At 40.8% G+C, this 22,970-nt stretch overlaps 1 protein-coding gene across 1 annotated transcript; it reads right to left on the minus strand.

Annotated features, from left to right (window-relative positions):
• Positions 1–9,942: 9,942 nt before the first annotated feature.
• CDK1 (cyclin dependent kinase 1) lies at positions 9,943–21,412 on the minus strand. The gene is made up of 8 exons (XM_048069427.2): positions 21,285–21,412; positions 21,025–21,075; positions 19,191–19,347; positions 17,956–18,079; positions 17,397–17,567; positions 16,777–16,940; positions 16,507–16,648; positions 9,943–13,294 (listed from the first exon to the last, which is right to left on the minus strand). The coding sequence occupies exons 2-8, from the start codon at positions 21,059–21,061 to the stop codon at positions 13,178–13,180; spliced, it is 912 nt and encodes a 303-aa protein (XP_047925384.1). The 5' UTR covers positions 21,062–21,075; positions 21,285–21,412; the 3' UTR covers positions 9,943–13,177.
• Positions 21,413–22,970: the final 1,558 nt, after the last annotated feature.

The following is a 22,970-nucleotide window of genomic DNA, read 5'->3' on the forward strand; positions in this document are numbered from 1 at the left end:
GGTAAAATAACTTTGCTGACCAGGAAAAAAGAGATAACACTGTATCTTTTCCTGTATGCTGCTGCCTCTCCTTCAATCTCCAACTGGAGTTTTCATGAAATTAATTCAAGTATAACCTTTTCTTTTTTTCTCGGCTTTATTAACCAGAAAGGTCTGAGGAAAAGTGATGTTTCAGTTTCATTTCCTTCTGCAGAACATAAGAAGGAAAACATCTCTTCATAATTTTTCTGTCACCTATTGTATAGGTGACAGGTTCACAGCTTCCTTGGGGAAGCATTCCTTTAATTATCTGTCATACACACTACATTCATTAATAGCATAAGGTCTTGTGCAGCTTCGTAAAGGATGTATGCATCTGATTAAATACATGGAGAAAACACTAGGGACCGTCGCGTATTCCAAATGTGTTCATCCAAGGCTCTCTGGAGCACTCTGTTTTCTTCAGCTTTAAGAAGGTCTCAGGGATGCTCAGGTGATCCGGTATCTGGTTTGGTTGAATGTCGCTTATGCCATAACTTTACCTTCTGTGGGGAATATGCCTCCTGCTGTGAAAGTGCCTATTTGGCAGTCTGTACTGCAGATCCATATGGGTTTGTCTGGAGAGCAGCCCCTCCAGGGCCCATCGCTGCTGTCAGGCATGAGTCCCAGGCACCACAGGAAGAGGGTTGCTCATGAATCCCAGAGCAAGAGCACTGTGGAGGGCATGTGGATGTGGGTAGCTGAGCCAAGCCCTGACCCTCCACACAGAGGCTGCAGGTTCTCGTGCCACGTGTGGTGCCTGGGGCACTTTGCAGAAGGCAGTAGCCGTGTCTTTGCAGCAGATCCAGGTAGCCAAGCCAGAATCTGGTACAGTTGGTTACTCTCCTTGATAGGGCCTTTTGCCTTCTGTTCCCTCTGTGAGGTGTAGAGACTTTGAAATGAAAGAAGCAGCCTTTTAAATGAAAGCTGAGGCACTGATAATCCCATGTGGCTATAGGACATTAAGCCAGCAATATTTATGTCTTAAGTTTGGCTCCTGTAACTGGTCAGAAAGTCTTCTGGGACCAATAGTGATCACACAGCCCATAATTTTATAGCCAGAAATTATTAAAATAATTGTAATAAAGTAATAATAATAAACCCTCACTTATTTTAATGTCAAATATTTCTGACACGACTGATTCCTCCTGCTTGCATATAATAACTCCCATAGCTTGAAACTCCTCTGAATGGGAGTCTCGCACTCTTGTTCCACAATCCTGTGGCTAAAACCTAAAAAGCTAAGTTCAACTTCTAAATAGGTGAAAGGCCCTTTGGGTCTTTTGGCAAAAATTTGCTTTAGAAGCCAACTTACTAAAAAAACAAAGTCAAGCACTGTCAAAATCATGGCAAATGCTGTGAGCCTGTCATATTGAAATTGTAGTGGCAGATGGTGAGAAACTTTCGTGCTAGTCAGGGAACTTGCTGAAGGCTCAGTTACTTATATCAGGCTTTTATTATTATGAATAATAATAATTTGGGGGAGTAAGGAGTAAACTGGGACCACCTCTCATTTATCGTAGGCTAAAGGCACACATCGCCTAGTACAGGCCAGCTGCTTTGTGGTAACCTTTTCATTTGACCATGCCTTTGGTAAAGCAAGGGGGTCTGCGTACTTGGTCCTCATTCTGTGCTCCTCCACAATCTTAGCAAGCCAGAACTGAAGTGCAGAGACATGTTTTTTGTTTTTTCCCAAGAGACTTGAAGTAACAGAATGTTTTTGGGACAGACTTTATGAGACAGACAAGAAGACAGTCCCTAGTCAAACACAAAGAATGACAGAAAGAATAACCATTGCAGAACGTGGGCTGGTCACTGAACTGACAGCTGGCAGACTTTGCTGATAACACACTTTGAGGCTGTTAAGAATTTTGGGGGTTGGTTTGGTTTATCTGGCTGCTGCTGAAGCAGCAGCTTTGCTTTCCTTGGTATTTTAAAGGCATGTGTTGTGACCTGTCGCTTGCTAGATTTGGTTGATGTGAAATTTGATTCTGGCCATAGAAAAGCATGCTGCAGGAAAGCGTTTATTTTGCTCTCTGCTGGAGGTAACAGTGAACAGCTTAGTTTCTAGTTTTGTTGATGTTTCAGTTCTGGTTTGTGTTGTAAATGTAATAATCACATTTTGGGAGGGAAAACTGGTATGTGTGGTCTACAAATGGAAGATCTAGAGGCTGCAGCATTGCTTTAGCTTCCCCCAGCCTGTGGCTTTCCATAGCAAATAGGCATGTTCATGTGCAGCTTGTTGCAGAAATAATGCTAGGAACACTAAAGGCCAAGTTCACGGTTAATGTAAATCTTCACAGAGGCTAAAGGGCTTCTCCACATCACAACTGCTAAAAGGATTGGTTTCATCATTCAAATTATTCAATGAATTTAAAGTCCATTTGCTCCTATCATAAGAATCAAAGAAAACAAAGTAATGATGAAAACAAAACACAAACACTTTTCAATGCTGCTTGGTTGCAGAGAGATAGCAAAACAGAATCTTGCTTTGAAAACACTCTCACGTTTTAAAATAACTGGTAGGCGTATAAAATGTAGGGAATAATCTCAATTACTTTGAGTTCATATAACAATGTAAAGTTGTTGAGCACTACTTAAAACAGTTGACATTTTTTCAAAGCTTGAAGAGGAAATATCTGTAAGAGCACTGCTTTTTATTATCTGAAAATTTTTTTTTCTAAGCCAAGTTTGTTCTTAACTAAGAAAGTATTTTCATACCACGGAACATGTTACGTGAGAAAACTGTATAGAAATTCACTCTTCCATATAAAGTGTATTTCAATTGTAGCAGGCCATAGCATCAGAGCTGAGACTTATTCTTCTTACTGACATGAGGGCAAATGAAACTCCTCTGTATTCCTCTAGTTTTTCTGTTTTGCCTTGAAGAGACCAGCCTAGTTTTTGTTGTGCCTGTCAGGAGCAGTCAGAGGACTCTAATTTAGTTAGGACTCATCATTTACTCATAAGAGGGAAAAAAAAAAAAAAACACATAATCCATAGAGTTCTTGCTTGTAGCCTTTTAGTTAGGAGTTGAGTGATGCCTCAAGCTCCCCAAACACAGGATATTTCCCAACTTCAGTCCTAGCTAGTACCTCTCTCCTAAATCTGAGTGTGTTCTTCACTGCATTGCAATGTTTAATGACTCAGGACCATTGCCTCTAGTTGTACACGCAAAGTCGTGAGGTTTAGCGCTCCTGTTGGAAAGGAGCACAGCCAGGCTTGTAGGCTGGGTTTCTGAAGATGAGCAGTAGGAGTTAAATCACGCAGCCTGTCTTTGGCAGAGTTTCTATGAATTGAAGAATGATCTATGGTGACTCTAAGTCAATGACAGGTTTTACAAAAGACTGACTTTTTCTTTGCACTTAGTCTCTGTCCTTAGAATTGATGTCACACAGTGAGATGAGTATGTTGCATGTGATTTATTTTACATCTCTCTCACTGAAAAAGCCCCATTATAAAGAGGCAGAACTAGTATTTTTCCACTTACACAACAAGTACTTTGACAGGGCCACATCTCCTAAGAGAAGACACCTGTATATTTACATTTATTTGTTCTTTATCCATGTGTAAAAAATACTCTTACCTAGACCATATTATAAGCACTTGAATGAGAATTGGGAAGTGATTAGTGAATTTTTTCCATTCCCAAGGAGAACTATCCAAGTACATACTACATATTAGCACCTGCGTTCCCACCTCAAGCAGCTCAGTGAACAGGGTTATTAGTGTAGATTTGTGCTATTTATCTTTACATCACTGTATACACTGCGAGGAGAAAAAACCCTAATGATTCATACACCATCACCAGAGTGAATTTTACGAGGCATATGACCACATAATCCTGTGCCTCAGAGAGTAGGATTAAGTCATCTGGGAAGTACTTTGCCTAGTTCTGCTTTTTGATGAAAGTTTTTGCGTTTAGAATATTGAAATAGCATAAAAACAAGATCTTAAATTCAGTATTATAAGCTTAGTTTTTATTTTTACCAGCAAAGAATCAATCAAGCTCTTAGAAAATGACAGACTACAAAACCAAAACATACACTTTTACTCACAAAATACAGAATGGGAAATCTGGAGATTAAATGTGCAAATTTCATAAAATCCAGTGCAAAACTGGCCATTGTTTTGTGGACAACTAAACAGTCTCACAAGTTCCTGAGAGTTTATGAGTTTGGTGCAGTTTAACTATATTGACTGGCACTTCTGTGATACTCACTTTATTAAGAGAAGTAATTCTGATCATTAATTTCAGCATGAAATAGTTTTACAGAGGCTTTTTTGTGTTAACCTAAGTGATTTTTCACTAAAGAAAGAAATCAGTATGTCAGTGTGGTACTGGACATCTTTGAAGTTAGCAAAATTTAACTGCCCAGATGTTTCATGAAAGGCTTTCAATTCAGATAGTATTTTCAGCCTGGCTGCCTACCAGAAAATAAATACCCTTCAATTTTTCATGGAGCCATGAGAGTCTGATAGCTTTTCTTTTCTTCCCTCCCCCTCTGCAGAGCTGTTGCTGGTATTTAGGTGCCATAGTGACACCTCGTGGTCAAGGAGATGAAACAAGGAAATTTTAGGAATTAGAAGGTGACTTTATATTAAATGCATACCAAGGCTTTACTGTTTATTGTCATAGTTCATCTAAAATGATGTCTCCTTCAGTTCCATTGTTTTTCTTATTTTCATACACTTATATATTAAGCCCCAAACATTAATTAAATGTAGTCATTACTGATGCTTGAAGTACCAAACATTTCTGCAGAGATGAAAAAATCACTGTCTTTTAAACACTGTTTTTCTATTAATATCAAGATTATTATTCACACAACTTTTAAGAAAGGCTTCCCCATTACACTTTTCCTTATGGATAATGCAAAATAAACTCCCAACCTTTTGCCTGTGTTCTACACTGTTCTGCTTCCTCCTTTCATCATTTTGCCTGTTACTGAAGGATGCTGAGGAACTATTAACTTCCCAGCACATCTCAAGATGAGATTCTGAGCTGGCTGAGGTAATTCACAGAAGCTGTAATTCCTCAGCCTTAGATTGTAGTTTTACACTAATATCAAGGAAATCTAATAGATGAAAATCCTTCTCCCTTTTCTCCAGCCAGTGAATTTAGCAGCTTTGAAAATACATGCCTGTGTTAGGGGGAAAAACAGGCAGTGCTAAGCACAGTTGTAGTGCAAAGCTTTATATGTTCAGACCCTGAATTCAGCTGTGAGTTATTTACACTACTGTCCACAGTTCACACATCAAGGGGTTGAAATGGTGCTTCGAAGCTCAGGGACTTGCTCACACAAGATGAGCAACCGAACTAAGATGACACAAATGTCCAGATCCTGTAGGAAGCAACCAAAGTTGACCTGTGAAGAGGGACTACAGATACTTAAGCTTTCCCTGCCTTCCTTCAAGTAGTCAAATCCTTTCTGATCCCCACAGGTGTCTGAAGACCTGCTAGGTCACAGCAGTAAGCTATTCACTGCATGATCCATTAAGAGAGTCTACAGGGTGAAAGGGACTGACCTTTCCTTTTATCCCCTTATGCCACCAATTGGGAGCGTTTTAGAGCCTGAGCTTTCCTCTGATATTACTGAATCAAAATGCTCACATGAGACAACCGCCTGAGGTAGATAACCCTCATCATCATCTCGAGTCTCTGTTGGAAGCAACACAGAGAGGGCCCTTGGCTTGCTTATGATGATCTTCCTCTAATCACTGTCAAGGAGAATGGCCTTGTAAAAGCTCCATCTCTGATCTCTCTTAAGTCAATAGACTCAGATAGCTGAGGGGAAGAAAAATAGCACTGAAAGGACTTTGAATGACAAGCACAAAATATTTTTTTCTTCTTTTAAAAGCAAAAATAACATTGCTGGAAGACCAGTAATTGGCAGGAAGAGTGATAGTTAATGTCTTACACAAAGAAAAGCAATAGAAGCAGAGTGAACCAAAATGAGGGGAAGCTCCTTTAGCATTCTTGGATTAGAGACCCACGGGTGGTGCTTGCTAAGTGAGTCTAGACTGTCATGGGAAAAGCATTTTCCTTCAGGATTAAAGATCCATGCTGAAGGTTATCAAGATCACAAGTCTTGACTCTCAATCAAGAACATGTTGCCTTGCACATACTGGATATTTTGTGAGTTGTAGGCAGGACCTTCTCAAAATTAAATTCAGTAGGTTACCACTTAAAATAGTTCAGGAAAATATATTTTTAAACAACCCTCCTCCAGCAGGGCACTCCAAACTCTACAGAGAGCAGCAGAAAGACTTGTACTACATTTAAAGATCTGGAGTTATTTGATCTGGAGATTTTTAATCTGTTAACACCACTGATCCTCAAGGGTATAACAACTTACTTGTCATTTTAGCAACTAGGAAAGACCAGCTGTCCCTTCCAATTCTTTCATTCCAGTTTAGCCATTTATGGATATGTATGTTTGAGATCAGTCAATCAGTTCACAGTAGCATCACTACAGATTGGGGCTATTGATTCAAACAATGAAAATACACTGAAGTAGCCAGCAGAACATTCTGAAGAGAAATGTGCCCCAACAGCAGTTAAACACCCGTTAGTTACCCCACTGACATTTACATGTGAGGAAATACTACGTTATACAGGAACATGCAGTGCAAACAGAACCAAGAGTCATTACCTGAAAACAGCTATTTACATAGCAGATGTAAACCAGAGCAAACAGTATTCAAAGCAGTGGGAAATGTTTATATTGCCCCTATAAGCTGATGAGGATTGCCAAAAAATAAGGCGAGGGTGCTTAGATGAAAATGGATAGTCAGGCTTAATCAAACATGACCTTTATATCAGGGTTCTCCTTATTCTCACTCTGCCTTTACAAAGCTGATACAAAATAAGATCAAACAGAGCCAGTAGCAGTGTCATATCTTCATGAAGGTCTGCAGACACCAAGCAGGAAATGTTGCCATTCAAAACTGGCTAGTCAGAAGTAACCCCAAGAACTGGAAAGCTAGCAAGTTCTCCATCATTTGTTGCAGAATAGTTTTATTTGCTGTTTAAAAGTCCAATTTTAAGTGCAGCAAATGCAGCTGCAATCTCACTGAATAGATATCTTGAAAGTGGTTTATTCTAGCAAGTACATTTCCTATCCCTTCTGGGCCAATGTAAGTCTCATATCTACCCCATATTTCAACATATAAAGCAAAGGAACACTTAGTAATCCGTGTTGCAGGACAAACAGGAAGGTTTCCTTAGCTAACTAATAGGAGGGGAGGTAATTTGCATGAATCCTTAGTAGCTTGTCAAAATAATTTGATACTCTTCCTCCTTGAAAAAAAAAGTTGATTATGCATACTCCAAAAAGACTTACCCACAGCAGCAAAGTGCCAAACTATCTTTTTTGAGCACCATAGGAAGTAGACCAAATATGTATTTACCAGCTGTCCTGCAGAATTGTCCCAAGGCAGTCCCTATTCAGCCCCTAGAAGTCTGCTATGTCCCTGAGCTGCTCTCTGGATTTAGTTAACAGTAGCTTTAGTCTTCAGCCAGAAACTGACTTATGCATAAGGGACACTTTCTAATTTTAATTGTTCAGAAGCACCCAGTGTTTTCCTTCATTTTATTAAATCTTTTTAATCATGAACTTACTTACTCTTGTCACACACATCATTACCTTAACATTTTCCCTTTGGCGCTGACTCTGCACTCGGCATAAAGCAGCAGGTACTGTTCTTGTTTTCCAGCAAATTGAGAGGTGTTTCAGTGAATTCAGCTTTGCCAGTTGCAGTACATGCACTTCTGGTTCCATTATGATCAGTGCAGTTGCTTTAAGTGTCAAAAGGTTTTCTTTAACCAATCAAATTCAGAATAGCCCTGTCCCAGTACTGAAAAATTACCATGATTTGTAAACATACCTCTATAGCACCTAAGGTTGAGATTCCCACCTTTCCAGTACAACCGTAATCCACTTAGTGAAAGATACAGATGAGATACCATACTTAGCCTTACAATTTGAGTTGAGTAAATTGTAGTTTGGGTTGTGTGGTTTCCTTTTTATCCTTTAAATCAAAGGTTACTAGACAGTCTGATAGAGCCAACAGAGCAGGTTGCAAGTAAGTCAGCTGCAGCTTGCTGACCAGGCTCAGAACAGTCACATCTGAGCCTTAAACAGGCACTGCTTTGTGAATAAGAAGCTAGTTGGCTAAAGCAGACGACAACTACCTCTGCAATGGGTGCTAAAGACAGCACATGGGCACATTTGGACAAGCAAAGCATAAGGATGGTAAATAAAAAGCTGTTGCAGCTGTTCCAGCCTCAGCTCTGAGGAACAGCTACTTTTCCCTCCATGAGGTGTCTCTTGGTTCCCACTGAGATCTAGAGTATTGTATTCTCCTGTTCCTCCCCAAATTAGAAACTAAGTCTGCTACAATACCTTTAGAAGGGTTCCAACAGGTTTGGACCGAAAAGGAGAAAGTGAGTCTCAAACTGAAAGCTTTTTCCATTGAAGTAGTATCTAGGAAGCTTCTTATGTGTGCTTACCTCTATGTCTGTAGCCTTCAGATCACCTTTTTTCTCTTGAATTCTCTCTACTCCTTGCATTTCTTTTGTCTTATGCTCTGAGCCTCCTCCTACTTGCTTTCAAAAACCCCTTTCTCATCCACCACAGTTCCCCCTTCAGATCCCTCCTATTCTTCCTTTCTCTCCTTTTAAGTGAGGAGAAAGTCACTACATTGAACCAAACAACTTGAGAAAATTTTGTTCTCCAGACAGATCACTAGACCTCGCTCCACCTGGCCCCTGACCACTACTCTGAGATAGTACAAACTAATGCAGAGCATTCCAGCCTATGGAGGGGGCAGTACTAGGTATTAATCTCCCTGGACTTGCCTTTATCTTTAATCCTTCATGCAATTTATTGCATCTCCTACCATACTAAACTACTGGGCAGAGAGTATGATTTATAACACAATACACAGCCAACAGGTTTTAATAATAAGAGCCTGTGTGAGAAAATTAAATAGATATTTGCATTTTCAAAATCAAACATGGCTTGAGAAGTAGTTGATGTATGATAAGGGAAAATATTTAGGACAAGAAAATAAGCAAGAAAGAGGGATACCAGATTTATGATCAAGTTGCTAAGGATTGTAAAGAGATAAAAGAGTATGGATAAAAGGAAAATACATGAACAGATGAGTTCTGCAAGTTTGCTAACAGCAATTTCAGGAACAGATATTTAGTGACACTGATCCATTTCCAGGTGCTGTAAAGGTTCATAAACAGTGATAGGAAAACACCCACAAGACAACAAATTACTGGAAGAGAACAGCATACAAATGAAGCATTGTTTGAAACAAGTCTGTGGCAGAGAATGCTTAACCTGTTAAAATTAAAGATGATGGATTTGTAGAACACACCACAGCATAAAAGTATTGCTAGGAAAACTGACCCAGGAAGGACAACTTCTGACCCCGACATCTACACCAGAACATTAAAAGGTATAGGTTTCTCTTTACATCAGCTTTTACTGTAGCTTCCCTGTTCAAGGGATTTAGAAAGTGAAGTTTTTCCTGGTTTTTTTTGTTCACTACAGAACCTCTGTTTTTAAGAGTCAGTTATTTCCAAAGAGCAGATAGTATATCATATCCTCACTAAAATGAATTATGTCCAACTAAAATAAAAGCAGCTGAGCTCAGTCTGCAAGTATCCAGTAGTAGATTGGCTGCTTTGGAAAGTACAAAGCCTGCTAGCACTTGGAACTTTTTCGTTTTTTAAAATCAAAAGCCTAATTTGATCCTATACCAAATCTCAGACTTGTATACCCCAACTTTTTGATCCACACCACTTTTTAATGGGATGGAAGACTAATTAAACAAAGATTTAAGTATCATTCCCTTCTGGGATTTGCCTGTACCCAAGCAGAAAACATTATTGACCAGCTGCCATAATACTGATGCAACATTATGGAACTTTATTTCAACCAAAACCAGACCGCTTTTAAATAGTCTCCCCACATACACACACCTCAGTTCTCACATTAAAAACTATATTGCAAACCTGCGGGTCTTTAACAGGTGTTCTGTCACTATATAAGCCATTAAAGGCAACTTTAAATTCAACAGTTACATTGCCTACTAGTAAGAATAGCCAATTGGCATTTCATAACTTAATTACTAAGCGACTTAGTCCTAAGTCCACTGCGCATTCAGTGGGGAAGCAAACAATACATGAGCTCCAAGTCACTTCAGGAAAGGTAGAGAACGATTACCTTAAAATAGAGAACATTATCTGCAGCTATGAGAAATATGCTGGCTATTGCTTGCTGGGCCCACATCCAACTGTTAGTTTAGTACAATTCAATTGTCCAAATGCCCTAATAAAAGATTATGAACCAGTGAAACCCTGCCAAGCACTACGATGGCCTCAACTGAAGGACAAAAGTAATGTACTGTAGCAATACAGTTCTCCCAATTTGCAGCCAAAGCACTATCAATAAATAGGGCTGCCAATTATTATCCACATAATAATAGCAAAGTACCTCCTGTTTTCACCAGCATAGAGTCAGTTCAGATGGCTGAAATTTCAGCATCACAAGCTTTTCACATACTAGGTCTGGACAGCAGGACAGTTATGCAGTATAGTTTTTTTTAATGCAAATTATTTGCATCACTGAAATGTGTACTGTATTTCAGAACAGAGCTACTAAAATGAGTTACGTCATTGGGTATGATACCACCATATCTGACCTCAGACAGGTAGATGGCAGGCATTACATTCATTTCCCTGTCCTGTTTGCTAGGAATACTACAATAGCTACCATTGCAGCTCTGAATGAACTGTTACACCACCAGTCATAACAGTACTTGGGTAAACAAAAGTTTCAGGCTCATGGCTTTTTTAAACAGTAATGTTTTAGTACATTAGTACAATTTTAGTACAAATTAGTACTAATTTAGTACAATGTTTAGTACATCCTTTTTGTTAGGATAGGCCAAAGCATTCATTGTACCACACAAAACTGAGATAGACACCTGTACTTACATGACAGAAATAAGGCTTTGTCAGTATTACAAACAACAAAATCTGAATTTGCCTAAAGTCTTCCTCTCAGCACATGAAGAACTTTAAATCTGTCCACTACAAAGAGACAAATGTTAAGACCCCAAATAATAGTTTAGAGATTAACTTCTGATTCTCAGAGCAGTTGCTGGCTAGAGTGTTTGTCTTCTATAGGTTCCCCCTCATTTTTCTGTTCTGGTGTAACCATTCAGCACCAGCAATGCTATCCGTTAGCCTGTAAGCTCAAATAAAGTTACTACACTCAAAAGCAGACAAATGAGACCCCTAGTGTAATTTGCCTTGCATCCTATCTCTGATGTTAATAGAACTGAACCAGCCATAGCAATCTTCTTCCCACCTACCTTCAATTAAGAGGTAACTTTCCATAAAAGCAATTTCAAAAAAAGTCACTCCTTTTCGACTGTCTACTGCTAAATGATTCCATTAATGTGACAGTACCCACAGACCTCCAGAAGGGAGATTAAGAACCATCCTGCAGAACAATGCTGACCCCCCAGCCGGTATTTACATCTAACAATGCAACTTGTTGACAAAAACTAGGTCTAACACTAATGCTTTCAGCTACTCATAAATAGACAATAATAAACAGCCAAGTGACAGGATGTTTTCTCCACTGCTTTCATTTCAGTCTCATTCCTCAGTATCTGTAGGAAAGACTTTCAAAGTTCACTGTTTTTGAAGTCTGTATTATTCCTTTCACATGCCTGATTTAGAAACTTAAACACCTTCATTACTATTCCACACTTTGCTGCAAGCTTTGGCCCTAAGCCAGAAAGTATAAGAGCTCCATGGTGCTTAGACTCAATAAAACTTGACGGATGTGACATCCTACAACTAGAAGGTACAGCAGCTACAACACTATACGTGGAAGCCTACAGTTAAGTCTATCAACCTATTGTAATGTAAATAACAATTTTTAATCTTGTAGTCACAAGAGTTCTTTCCATTGCTTTTCTTCTAATCTGGCATCCCGTCCCTATTGATGCATGCAAAAGCCAAGAATAGAGGTAGCAATTGGAAATGTAATCACGTACAATCATTTATCAGTATATAGCTTCATGAATGTTGTCTGAAGGTTTTATAGTAGTCTCACTTGTATAGTTAAATGCTGGGGAGCTTTAGAAAGCTCTTGTTTTAATAACGGAAGAGTCTGTAGACATGTAGCATCTCAAAATTATGATTACAATTCACACTGCAGCCTTGTTAAATCAACATTTACTTGAATATTCCTATATGAAGATATTAGCTTTTCAAGTATAATCCAGAGGGCTCTGCCTTTAATAAGAATCTGATGAGAACCGCATTAGTACTAGCAGTTGAGAGGGGCCCTGTTAATCAGTTACACATTGGTATATAGACACTCTCCCTGTAAAAGTTAAGATCACACACCTTACCTGTTCCAAGAGTTAGAACTATGCTAATTCACATGTTAACATGCAATGTCTAGGTAAATTCTTGGGCCTTCAAGATTACAGAAAAGCACACACAGCAAAGGTTTTCCAAATACCTTCAGAAAAGTAAACCCTAAAATGAGTTTGGCCATCTACTTCGCTTAAGTAGTAATCTGCAATTCTTCAGTTCAAAATATCTCATTTTACACGTCATTTGGCACATTCAGTATAACATCAGTCTTAAATTTCACTTGTGCAGGACAATGACACAGCTTGATCTTCAGAGGAACTTTAATAGAAAATTAACAGTTTAGAAAAAATTAAAAATTAATTAAAAATTAAAATCAATAGTTTAGAAATTTAATAGTTTTGGTTACCTGCTTTCATAGATAAGCAGTACCTTACCAGCACATTCTGAAGAAGACCGTTCTTTTGTAGAGCACCTATAGTCTGGAAAGAAGTTGAGTCCTTTGCTGCATTTAAAGCTTTATTTATAGGACGTTCACTGCATTAATAGCAGTGATATTTGCACTGTATTTGAACTCAGCACTAATAGGTTAATATTTATATTTAGGTAACACTTAAACCGAAACAAACTAAACAGCCACAGTTTTAGAGCAGACAGACAGACAAACAGACATAAAAGTTACAGACAAACTTAATAGTAAAATCAATCACAATTATTTCACTCTGGTTGATTTAGTCCAAAGGTTTAGAATTTCTTAATCAAATTAGCAGGAAGGGTAGATTTATCCAAGTCATCGAAGTATGGATGGTTCAAGGCCATTTTGCCAGAAATTCTTTTTGCAGGATCATAAATTAACATTTTCTGGAAAAAAAAAGGAGAAGAAACACTTACTCCTGCATGAAATGTATACTCAAATCATGTTAAGTAGATAATTACTTAACCACAGTAATCATCAGGTAACCATAGAGACACGTTTTTTCTTGTGTTCCACAGTTTCTCAAGGAAGTAGATGTCATTTCCACCTATGAGTCAGAACAGTATTAACACATAACAGAAAGTGAAGAAGCATTTATTTTCATATTCAATAACCAAGCCCATGCCTGCATCAGGGGGCAACATATGCGCTCTACTAAATGCGGAACCAGGCATCAAACAGCAATAATTGTTATTAGCATCAGCTTCTCAATTAAGTCAATAATTTTAGTCTGTTAAAGCCCAAAATGCTTAAATGGGCTTTTAATGCACAAGTGGTCCTACACTTGTTTTGTTATATTGATATATAAGAAGTTGTTGTGAAATTGCTTCCCTTTAGTTTGGTGCAGCTGTTTACAGTTAAAATATATAGTGATTTGTTCAGCTACAAGGTCCACTTAGGACAGAAGTACACCTGCACATGTGAAGCAGGTAGAACTGATTTAAGTTTTAAAACAGTTTTAAGACTTGGACTTAAAAAGACTCTTTTCAGTAAAGTTAATTCATTCAGCTGAAGAACTCAATAATAAAGCTGATAGGAAAAAAGTAGTGAATGCCATAGCCACTAAAATAGTCCCAGAACTTCCTAGAAAAGGCAAGAGAGTTGCAGATACTTCTTTAAACTGCTAGCAGAACAATTTGTATCATGTAGTCAGGTCCAAAAGAGGAAAGGTAGGAAGCTACCTCATTTGATTGAGCAGCCACGTGCTTGCATGTAGACATAGTTAAGCTAGACTGACATGCTGCAGTCTTCCTTCCAAGCCTCATGGGTTACACAGTCCTGAGAGGCCCCCTTAAATTTTCCCAAGTCTGGTAGAAGGCTCCCCTAAATGCTAAGAACTTGCTTAAAACCAGCAAAACCCCTGCAGTCTTTTCCATTTTACTTGTCCTTACTAAAGGAAAATACATTTCAAATTCAAATAATCAGTATTCTACCAGTTGCTTTTCCCCATCTCCACTACTAATTTATACTTTAGAAAAAAAACAAAACAATATTACTCTACCCTGTAGTCCACCTTGACATTAAACTATCCTTGGACTTCATCTGACAGGGAGTTAACCGTCCAGGTTGATTTAAACTACAGAATTTGCATTTATGTTCTCAGGGCTTCTGCCAAATGCAATACTGCTTCTAGATTTAGCTTTGTACCTTCCCAGGTCTAAGTCAAGCAACAGAGTTCCCTATAGCTACGCCCCAGAAGACAAGTATTCTGTACCTAATACTGATATCAAAGATATCACAAAAAGGGGCAAAGTTCCGTAAAAAAAAAGAGGGGATGCTTCAATATCAAGACTACAGCATTTCAGCTGATAGCTTAAGTGACCATTTCTTTTCTAAGCAATCTGACCTGTCTGATAGACCAAAGCTTTTGGTGACTGCCATTAATTGCTTAGAAATGCTAGCCACAGAAGTTATTTAACTCATGAATGTCTTAAGCTTACAACCTCACTCAAGCAGATGGTTTTAACACAAAAATGGTGCAACCCCATTTCAAAATTAGCTATTTTACTTGTTTCCAACTGCAACATTCTGCAAAAGTGAACGTTTTCATTGATATAACCTGTGCTTGTACTCTAGAATGAGCTATTCATTTTTGTTGCCTTCAGAACTATGTTCCTGCTTCAGGCTTAAGTGGCATAGGAAACTTAAATGGATTCCAGATGCCCAATAATGCAACCATGCCACTGTTACCAGGCATTAATGGGAAGCTAAATGTTTAATATTAATTTAAGGCAAAACTATAGAAGACTTAACAGAATTTAATATACTTTGAGATTAGTATAGTGTTAACATCACTTAAGTAAATCTTTTTTGTCTGTGTCAAGCGTCCCAAAATACAATCACAGAAGCAATTCTGTTTCAAACTGATTTAATAGTGATGCTGTCAGTGCACACACAGGAATTATTTCCAACTTAAGTCAGTTATTTCTGTACAATACTGCTATAAGCCTTAGAGAGCTGTCCAAAACAACTATGTGTTTAAGAAATGTTGTTCAGTTTGCCAGCCTGAACCATGGCTCTGTTCTCACAAAGAACAAGTGAGAAGCTGTAGTCACTTGAGCTGAATAACACCACTACAGAATACATAATAAACTACTTTATTGTTTCTGACTGCTTAAAACATGAGCCAGCTACAAGGATAATTGCTGTACAGCATTCCCCTTGTAGCAAGGTAGTTCAGACGTTTTGACTTATCTTAAGATGCATACAACACCCCCACCATATGCAAACCTGGATTGTGTAAGTGTAGCTTTAGGAGAGCCAAACAATAAGTCACCAAGGTACATTCTTGTACTCAGGTGCATGTAAGCACACCTAAGAAGTGACCTAGATTACTGTGCAGCATCAGCACATGAGCTGGAAGCGCACTAAACAGAAAGGTCTGACTGAAGAACTTGTCAAGTAAAAGTGTGGCTCTGGTAGTTTAACAGTATGGCCATGAAACTATAAAGTAGCCACAAAATACGCCAGTTGAGTTAACCCATCACAGCTAAAATCTCTAGCTTGATATTGAAAGGCAACTGGCACAGACACTACAGACTGATGTGAACTTAGCCTCTGGTTTCACGGCTAATCAATAAATCCAGCCATTTCCTTCTCTAGTCGATTAAGACCACCAGGAAAGATGAATGGAGATGAGCCAACCACAATTAATCCACATGCTACCACACAGGAAAAAGTATTTCCAACTAGATGAGCAGTCATGCAACCACATCACAATTAGGGCTGGCACCAAGAAGGTGACAACTACAGTTTTTGGGCAGGAGCTTTTACTTAGATCTGATGTTTGTAGAACTTCATCCTCACTTTCAAGTTGCACCTGGCTTACCAGTATAAAACAAGCTAGGGCAAAACAGCTTAATGAAAATAAAATTAGAGTCTAGTAGTCCAAATCAAGTTTGCTATTATGGAAAAACAAGTCAATTTCACATCAGGTACCAGGTTTGTGAGAATGACTGCCCATACAACTGCTGATGGCATTTGAAGATCTCCATAATCTCCATTCTATCAAGACTGATTAGCATGGCTGCAGATATTCTAGAGTATTTGAAACTACCTGCTGAGTTTCCTTACAGGCAGTTTAAGACAGACTACTTACAGAAAGCAGATCAAGCCCATCTTCATCTAAGTTTTTGACGTGTGTTTCCAGGCTGCCAGGTTTCCATTTGGGGAAGGTGTTTTTGTAGTCTTGCAGGGACTCCACATCAGGCCATACTTCATTGTTGGGTGTCCCTAAAGCTCTGTGCAAGCACAAGAAAAATACTGATCAGTCTAGTCTGAAAAGTGCGTGCACTATTATGATTTTGTTAAGTGCACAGCACTCTTCTACAATACAGCACAAGCAAGGGAAAGGTCCAGCCTGACATACCTGAAGATTCTGAAGAGCTGGTCAATCTCTGAGTCCCCATGGAAAAGTGGCTTTTTAGTTGCCAGCTCAGCAAATATGGTACCTATGCTCCATATATCTACGGGAGTAGAGTAACGAGCAGATCCTAGCAATACCTCTGGAGACCTGTACCACAGCGTCACGACCTGTTGAACAAGGATATTTTTTTAAAAGTTTATAGAATTGGGTCCTCTAATCGACTGTAAGCACAATGACTCATTATTAAGGAGCATTCACGGTTTTTTAGTTAAAATAATTGCCAGTGCAATGTTTCAGTGAAAATGTTTGTAAGTGATGTTTGAAGCAAATAAGGGTAACAAACCCTATAAAAACAGCTGCCTGAACTCCTGAAAGAGCAGGAAGCATACGCAGCCACTCTGGCCCATCTGATTCACTGTCAAGGTATCAGTGGAATTCGTAAGGTGCACTAGCATTTCAGAGTAAAATGCAGTCAGAAAGCTGTAAAGTCATCAGGTAAAACATAATACGGCCAGTTTATAACAACTTTAAAAGCTCCACAATTCTATTTTCAGCTGTTTCATAGTCATAACCAGGAAGCTAGTAAGCATAGTCCAACTCACCAAAAGGATGTTCCAACTTACTTCATGAGTGTATACCCGCACTGGAATTCCAAAGGCTCGAGCCAATCCAAAGTCTGCCAGTTTAATCACTCCCTTGTCATCTATTAGAAGATTCTGAGGCTTTAAGTCTCTGTGCAGAACTCGTCTTGAATGACAGAAGACGATACCTTGCAAGATTTGATACAGGTAACTCTGTAGATAGGATGAAGTGGGAGGAAAAAAAAAAAACACTATAACCTTCACTGCAAGTTAATGGTTCTGCAACATCAAGCTGTTTCCTTATGTCAGGTCTCTCCGCAGGAATAGGAAAGAGATCCAAAGCATTGCAGATATTGAGTTAATATCAATCTTAAACCCACAAAAATTAAGCGTTTACTTTCATTTAAGCCAGTTTAATTTCATAATTGAAGGAATGAAGTTGCATTTGAGAGCAGAATTCTTTTTAAAAGATTCTGTTATCCACAGCTGCTTCTTTAACCTTTCATTCCTCCTCAAGGAATTAAGAATCAAGAGTTGCTTACAGCTTTGTAGGTCCATCTTCTTTAACTTATATATTACATTAAAAAAGTATCCTCTTTACCTTAACACGTGACCGATCCAAATACTGTCCAGATGGAATAGTATCCAAGTATTTCTTAAGATCCATGGAAAGGAATTCAAAAATGAGGTACAGTCTTGAATCCTGCATAAGAACATCCTGAAGACTAAAAATTGAGTCAACAGTCAACTCCATTGCAAAGTGCACGGACTCACTGTTACATTTCCCCTCTCAACAGGGACACAAGCTGACATTTCTAGGCTCCTAATATGAAAATCTTACAAAGCTCTCAGTGTTCAAATGTTACAGACTTAGTGAGTTGCACTGTTGTTTGGAAAAATCAAGTACCTCTGAAACTGTGTCAAACACCCTACATATTTCCTCTTAAACTTATGTTCCTTCATGCCTCGTATGAGATATGGGAAGACCGAGGCAAAAAATACAGTTTCTTTTTAAAAAGATGTGGGGTTTTCGTGTCTAGCTTCCATTAAAAGCTGGCTTACTACAGCAGCACCTGAACTACTAGAAGAGTTTAAGGGCTCTACATTAGAATAGGAACCTACTAGGTGCAACAGGACTTGTGCAGGTTTAAGTGCACCTCCTCCATCCTTAACAGGTTATAAGAGTTCCTAGATGCATGTATACGTATATTGAGACACTACACAGCTGGAATGTGGCCAGTTTCAAGTCACATTAAATCTACGGTATTTTGCTGCATTAAAGAGCAAGTAAATATTGCCTGGGGAATACAATAGCTGCAACCAATTCTTCAAATCAGGTAGCCACTGATGGAAACTTCAGGCGTAGTTCAGATGTGCTAGCTACGTCAGCGTTATAATGCAATGCCTAAAGCTCTGCTACAGAACAGCAAGGAAGTGATTGATGACAGAGGCTCACGTAAGGACACCAACGTCAGACGATCTGTTCCAAGATGGCAAATAACCTTCTGAGACTGGCTAAAGAAATAGCTTTAAACAGTTTTCATGAAGTACACTGTCTCCATTCTAACAATAACCATTCTGAAGATAATTAAATTACAAAAGTCAACAAAGATTCGTTCAATTCTTAGAATGGAAAGGGGCAGCAGAAGAAAGTCTTAATTAAAACCTGGCATAAACACCAAATTTGGGACTATAGTATAATATAGTGTCTGCTTCACAGCAAACAGGCAAATAGACTAACTCTCACTTCATGGGAACAGTGGAAAAATCATTTCTTATCTGAAGAGAGACCTAGTGCCCCGCAAAGAATTTAGCTAAATACCAGTATATGCATACCAGACTATATTGGGATGTTGCAGCTCTTTTAATAAGGAAATTTCTCGGATAGCAGTACTTGGAACACCTTCCTCCTCATTTTCTAGACGTATTTTCTTCATTGCAACCACTTGGCCTGTAGTTTTGTGCCGACCTTTATACACAACGCCATAGGTACCTGAACAAACAAACAGTGAAATGCATGCAGGAAATCCCAGTTTCAGGTGCAGATAAAACAGTACAAATGAGAATTGATAATACAGGCAAGAGTCTTTGCAACCAAGTATTTTTTGCTTAGTTATTTGGCTTGATTACAAACTATTACTTTGCTTTGTATTTTAACCATGTCATAGGTGTTTATTTAAAGCACACCATGCATAAAGAGTATTATTTGTTAGGACAAGGCACGTAGTGCAGGTGTAATATTTGAAGATGTAGTTGTAAAATTAGGTATTACTCAAATTTTGGGTCAATTAATTTTCAGACAGGATCACTGTACCTCCTCATGCCCAGGGTACTAAAGCCAGTTGTGTTTTTGATATCATATTAACAGGTTAAAGGTTTAGCTGCCAAAAATATAACAGTGCTCCCTCTGCAAAGATCTATCCACCCATTGGCCAGATCTGTAGTAATACCTCTAGCACAATCCTCAGTGCAGGAGAGAGGGTAGTGCTGGAGGTCTCAGCAAAAGCTAAAACTGGAACCAGTGGTAAATCTCAAATCAAAAATTTTAGTTATCATTCATCGCAGAAGTAGAACCCTCAAACCAAGCCAGCTTAAGTATCCTCTTTTTACACTTCTTGAAACACGAATTCCTCAGATAAACTCAAACTGGTTTCTTTCAGGAAGAAAGATTCACACACAAGGCTTCGGTTCCAAAGCACCTTGTAAGCTCTTAGCCTGTGTTTTGCAATTCATTTAGAGGCTTCTCAGAACGTACTGCAAACTCAAGCATAGATAAGGCTAAAGCATTAAATAGACACCAACACCTACATTTAACAATGGACAGGTTTTTAGTGAACAGGAGGTTGTGACTAACATCTGCATCAGAGCAATCTTCTTTTACAGTAGTGTAAGTAGTAAGTTGACATGTTTATTTAAAGTTCACTTCTGCACAAAAGTTTATGATGTAGCCTTTCCCTGGACAAGTGCAGTGACAGGACATAATCCCAGCAAAGCCACTCAAAGCACTGCTCCTTACCAGCAGCTCCAAACAAAAGCACGCCACACAGAGTCATTTCAGGAGCAACCTGAGCAGCTTCCCAAACCCAAAAGCTGATTTCAAGCCTCAGAGAGGAAAGTTATAACATTAGCCGCTGCAGAAGGTAGCTGCCTCTCAGCAATGATCAACTGTTTCAAGCAGACCATGTCACCTTCAGAAGAAAGGCATTCTGAGGGCATTTACGTAGAGATAGCTACTTCGGTGAACCCTTGTTGTGCTGTAACCCGGCCGGCAGCTCAGCACCACACATTCCATGGTAAGGAATGCCCCTTTGGCCAGCTGGGGTCAGCTGTGCTGGGTCTGTCCGCCCCCAGCTCCCGCTGCACCCCCAGCCTGCCCGCTGGCAGGACAGAGCCAGAACCTGAGAAGTCCTTGGCTTGGTGTGAGCACTGCTCTGCAACGATTAAAACGACAGCGTGGTATCGACATTATTCTCATCCTAAATCCCAAACGCGGCACCCTACCGGCTACTAGGAGGGAAACTAACTCTATCCTAGCCGAAACCAGGACACCCGTGGGCTCGCTGTGCAGTTTAGCCGGATTTCAGCAGTTGCCCCACGGCCAGAGCGCGTAACCCCCGCGACACGCGGTAAGGCGTGGAGCAGCACGAGGCTCGCGGCTCTCCGCACCCACCTTCCCCGATCTTCTCTATTTTGGTGTACTCGTCCATCGCTGCGGCCGTGCCTGAAGCGGAGAGACAAAAGGGAACGCGCGTGAGCGGCCGGCGCCTCGGCACAGACCAAGCAACCGGAACGCCGCCCGGTAACCGCTGCTGCCGCCGGGGCCCAGCGGGAAGCGCGGCGGGCCCGGGCGTGCCTGCGGCAGCGAGGGGGGCCCGAGGGGGGCCCGAGGCGGAGCCCGGCCGTTGCCGTTACCGCGGCCCCGGAGCCCACCTGAGACGCTGCCGCCGGTGCCGCCGGGTCCCGCCGCGCTCCGCTCCGCGCCGGGCCGCGCCTCCTCCGCCTGGCGCGCGGCGGGCGCTGCGCATTCGAAATGGCCGCGCGGCGCCTCCGCCGCCCCCCGCCAATGGCGCGGCGCCGGGACGATTCAAAGCGGCCAATCAGCGCCCGCCGCCGCCGCGGCGCCAAAGCGAGCCCGAAAGGCGGCTTGTGCCGCCCCGGGGAATCGGCGCGGCCGGGCGCGTCAACCGCGCCGTGCGCCCGGCGTCCGCTTGGTTCGCGGCCGGGCTCGTGGGGCGGGCGGGCGGTTTTACCCTCTCAGCAGCGTCGAGGGGACGGCGCGGCCCCCAGCCCGGTGCCGGGGGTGCAGGAGGGTCCCCAGGCGGCAGCAAAGCGGGGTAACGTGGTCTGCCAGGAGCCAGAGCACGTCCGGGGACAGGGAAGCCCCCCACAGCCGCTCTTGCACTCAGACCCACTAGTGTCGGTGTTACAGCAGCTGCCCCACGAAGGGCTGGGAGCGTCACCAGGGATGTAAAGCAGGAGCCACGCTCTCCCCTTTCGTTATTTACTCGTTATTTGATTATTTACCCATTATTTACCTCAGGAAACAGACGCGAGGCTACACTGGGGAGCTATAGGACTACTTGGTTTGGAAACAGCTTGTGATCCTCAGGAGAAGGAAAACAAAATACCACTATAAACGTTTATTTATAGCGTTGTGGGCTCACGCTCTTCACGAAGATGACCTCAGCCCGTGTTCACAGAGGTCCTCCATTGCCACAGTCACAACTTTTGCCAGAAAAGCAGAGAGCCTCTCTCCTTGCCCCATTGTCAGGCCCAGCATCACCCATGGGGCAGCAGTGCCATGTTACTTACACGTTACTTAACACGTTACTGTGTTACTTAGAAACTTCAATGTAAAATAGGTTCAGAAAGCAAATGTATTTCTGTCTTTCTAGGTCTATGCCTAAGGGACAATTTTGCTATGGATTCTGTGATTTTGCTGACCTGCTCCGGCCCCTATTTTTCATCTACACTGACAGTAGTGGGCTAACACTCCTTTGGAAACCTACAGTCACTGCAGCAGTGAGATGTAAGCACAGTTCCACGTTAAATTAACTATTTTTAATTACTTTATTGCAATGGTTAACAGCATCCTTGAAAGACAGCATTGCTACTCCCTCTTAAATTTAAGCAAGACAGGCTGATCTCTCAAAAAAAAAAAAAGCATTTCTTTCAGACAGTGATTCCAGCAGGCAGAAGTGTTTACTGTGCGCTTCTTTCTTTTCTTCCGTAGCCCATGGCAAAAGCAAGATGCAGCTCATCCAACTCCTCCCCCTCCAACATACCTAAGTTTCAGGGATAAAAATCCTCCACATTCCCCTCCCTCAATTTTTGCTGCTGAGAAGCACACAGCATGCATGCTCTCCGGTTTCTGTTTACCCTGTAGTTTGCGTTCCCAGCACTTGCTGGAGATTTACCTGCATAGAACAAAGCTCGTCTCCGGGAAATCCCAGACAGAGGTACAGCCTCACATCTTGTAGGAAATGAGTCCAACATGCTCTGCATTACACAGCCACAGAGAAACTCTCCTATGTGTGTAACAAACCCAACACAGCCAGCACAGACTGACTGCACAGCTCAAGCAAAGTGTATGTGACATGTCCCTCTGGCCTGACT

This window comes from Anser cygnoides, chromosome 7, assembly GCF_040182565.1.
Source record: "Anser cygnoides isolate HZ-2024a breed goose chromosome 7, Taihu_goose_T2T_genome, whole genome shotgun sequence".
NCBI lineage: Eukaryota > Metazoa > Chordata > Aves > Anseriformes > Anatidae > Anser > Anser cygnoides.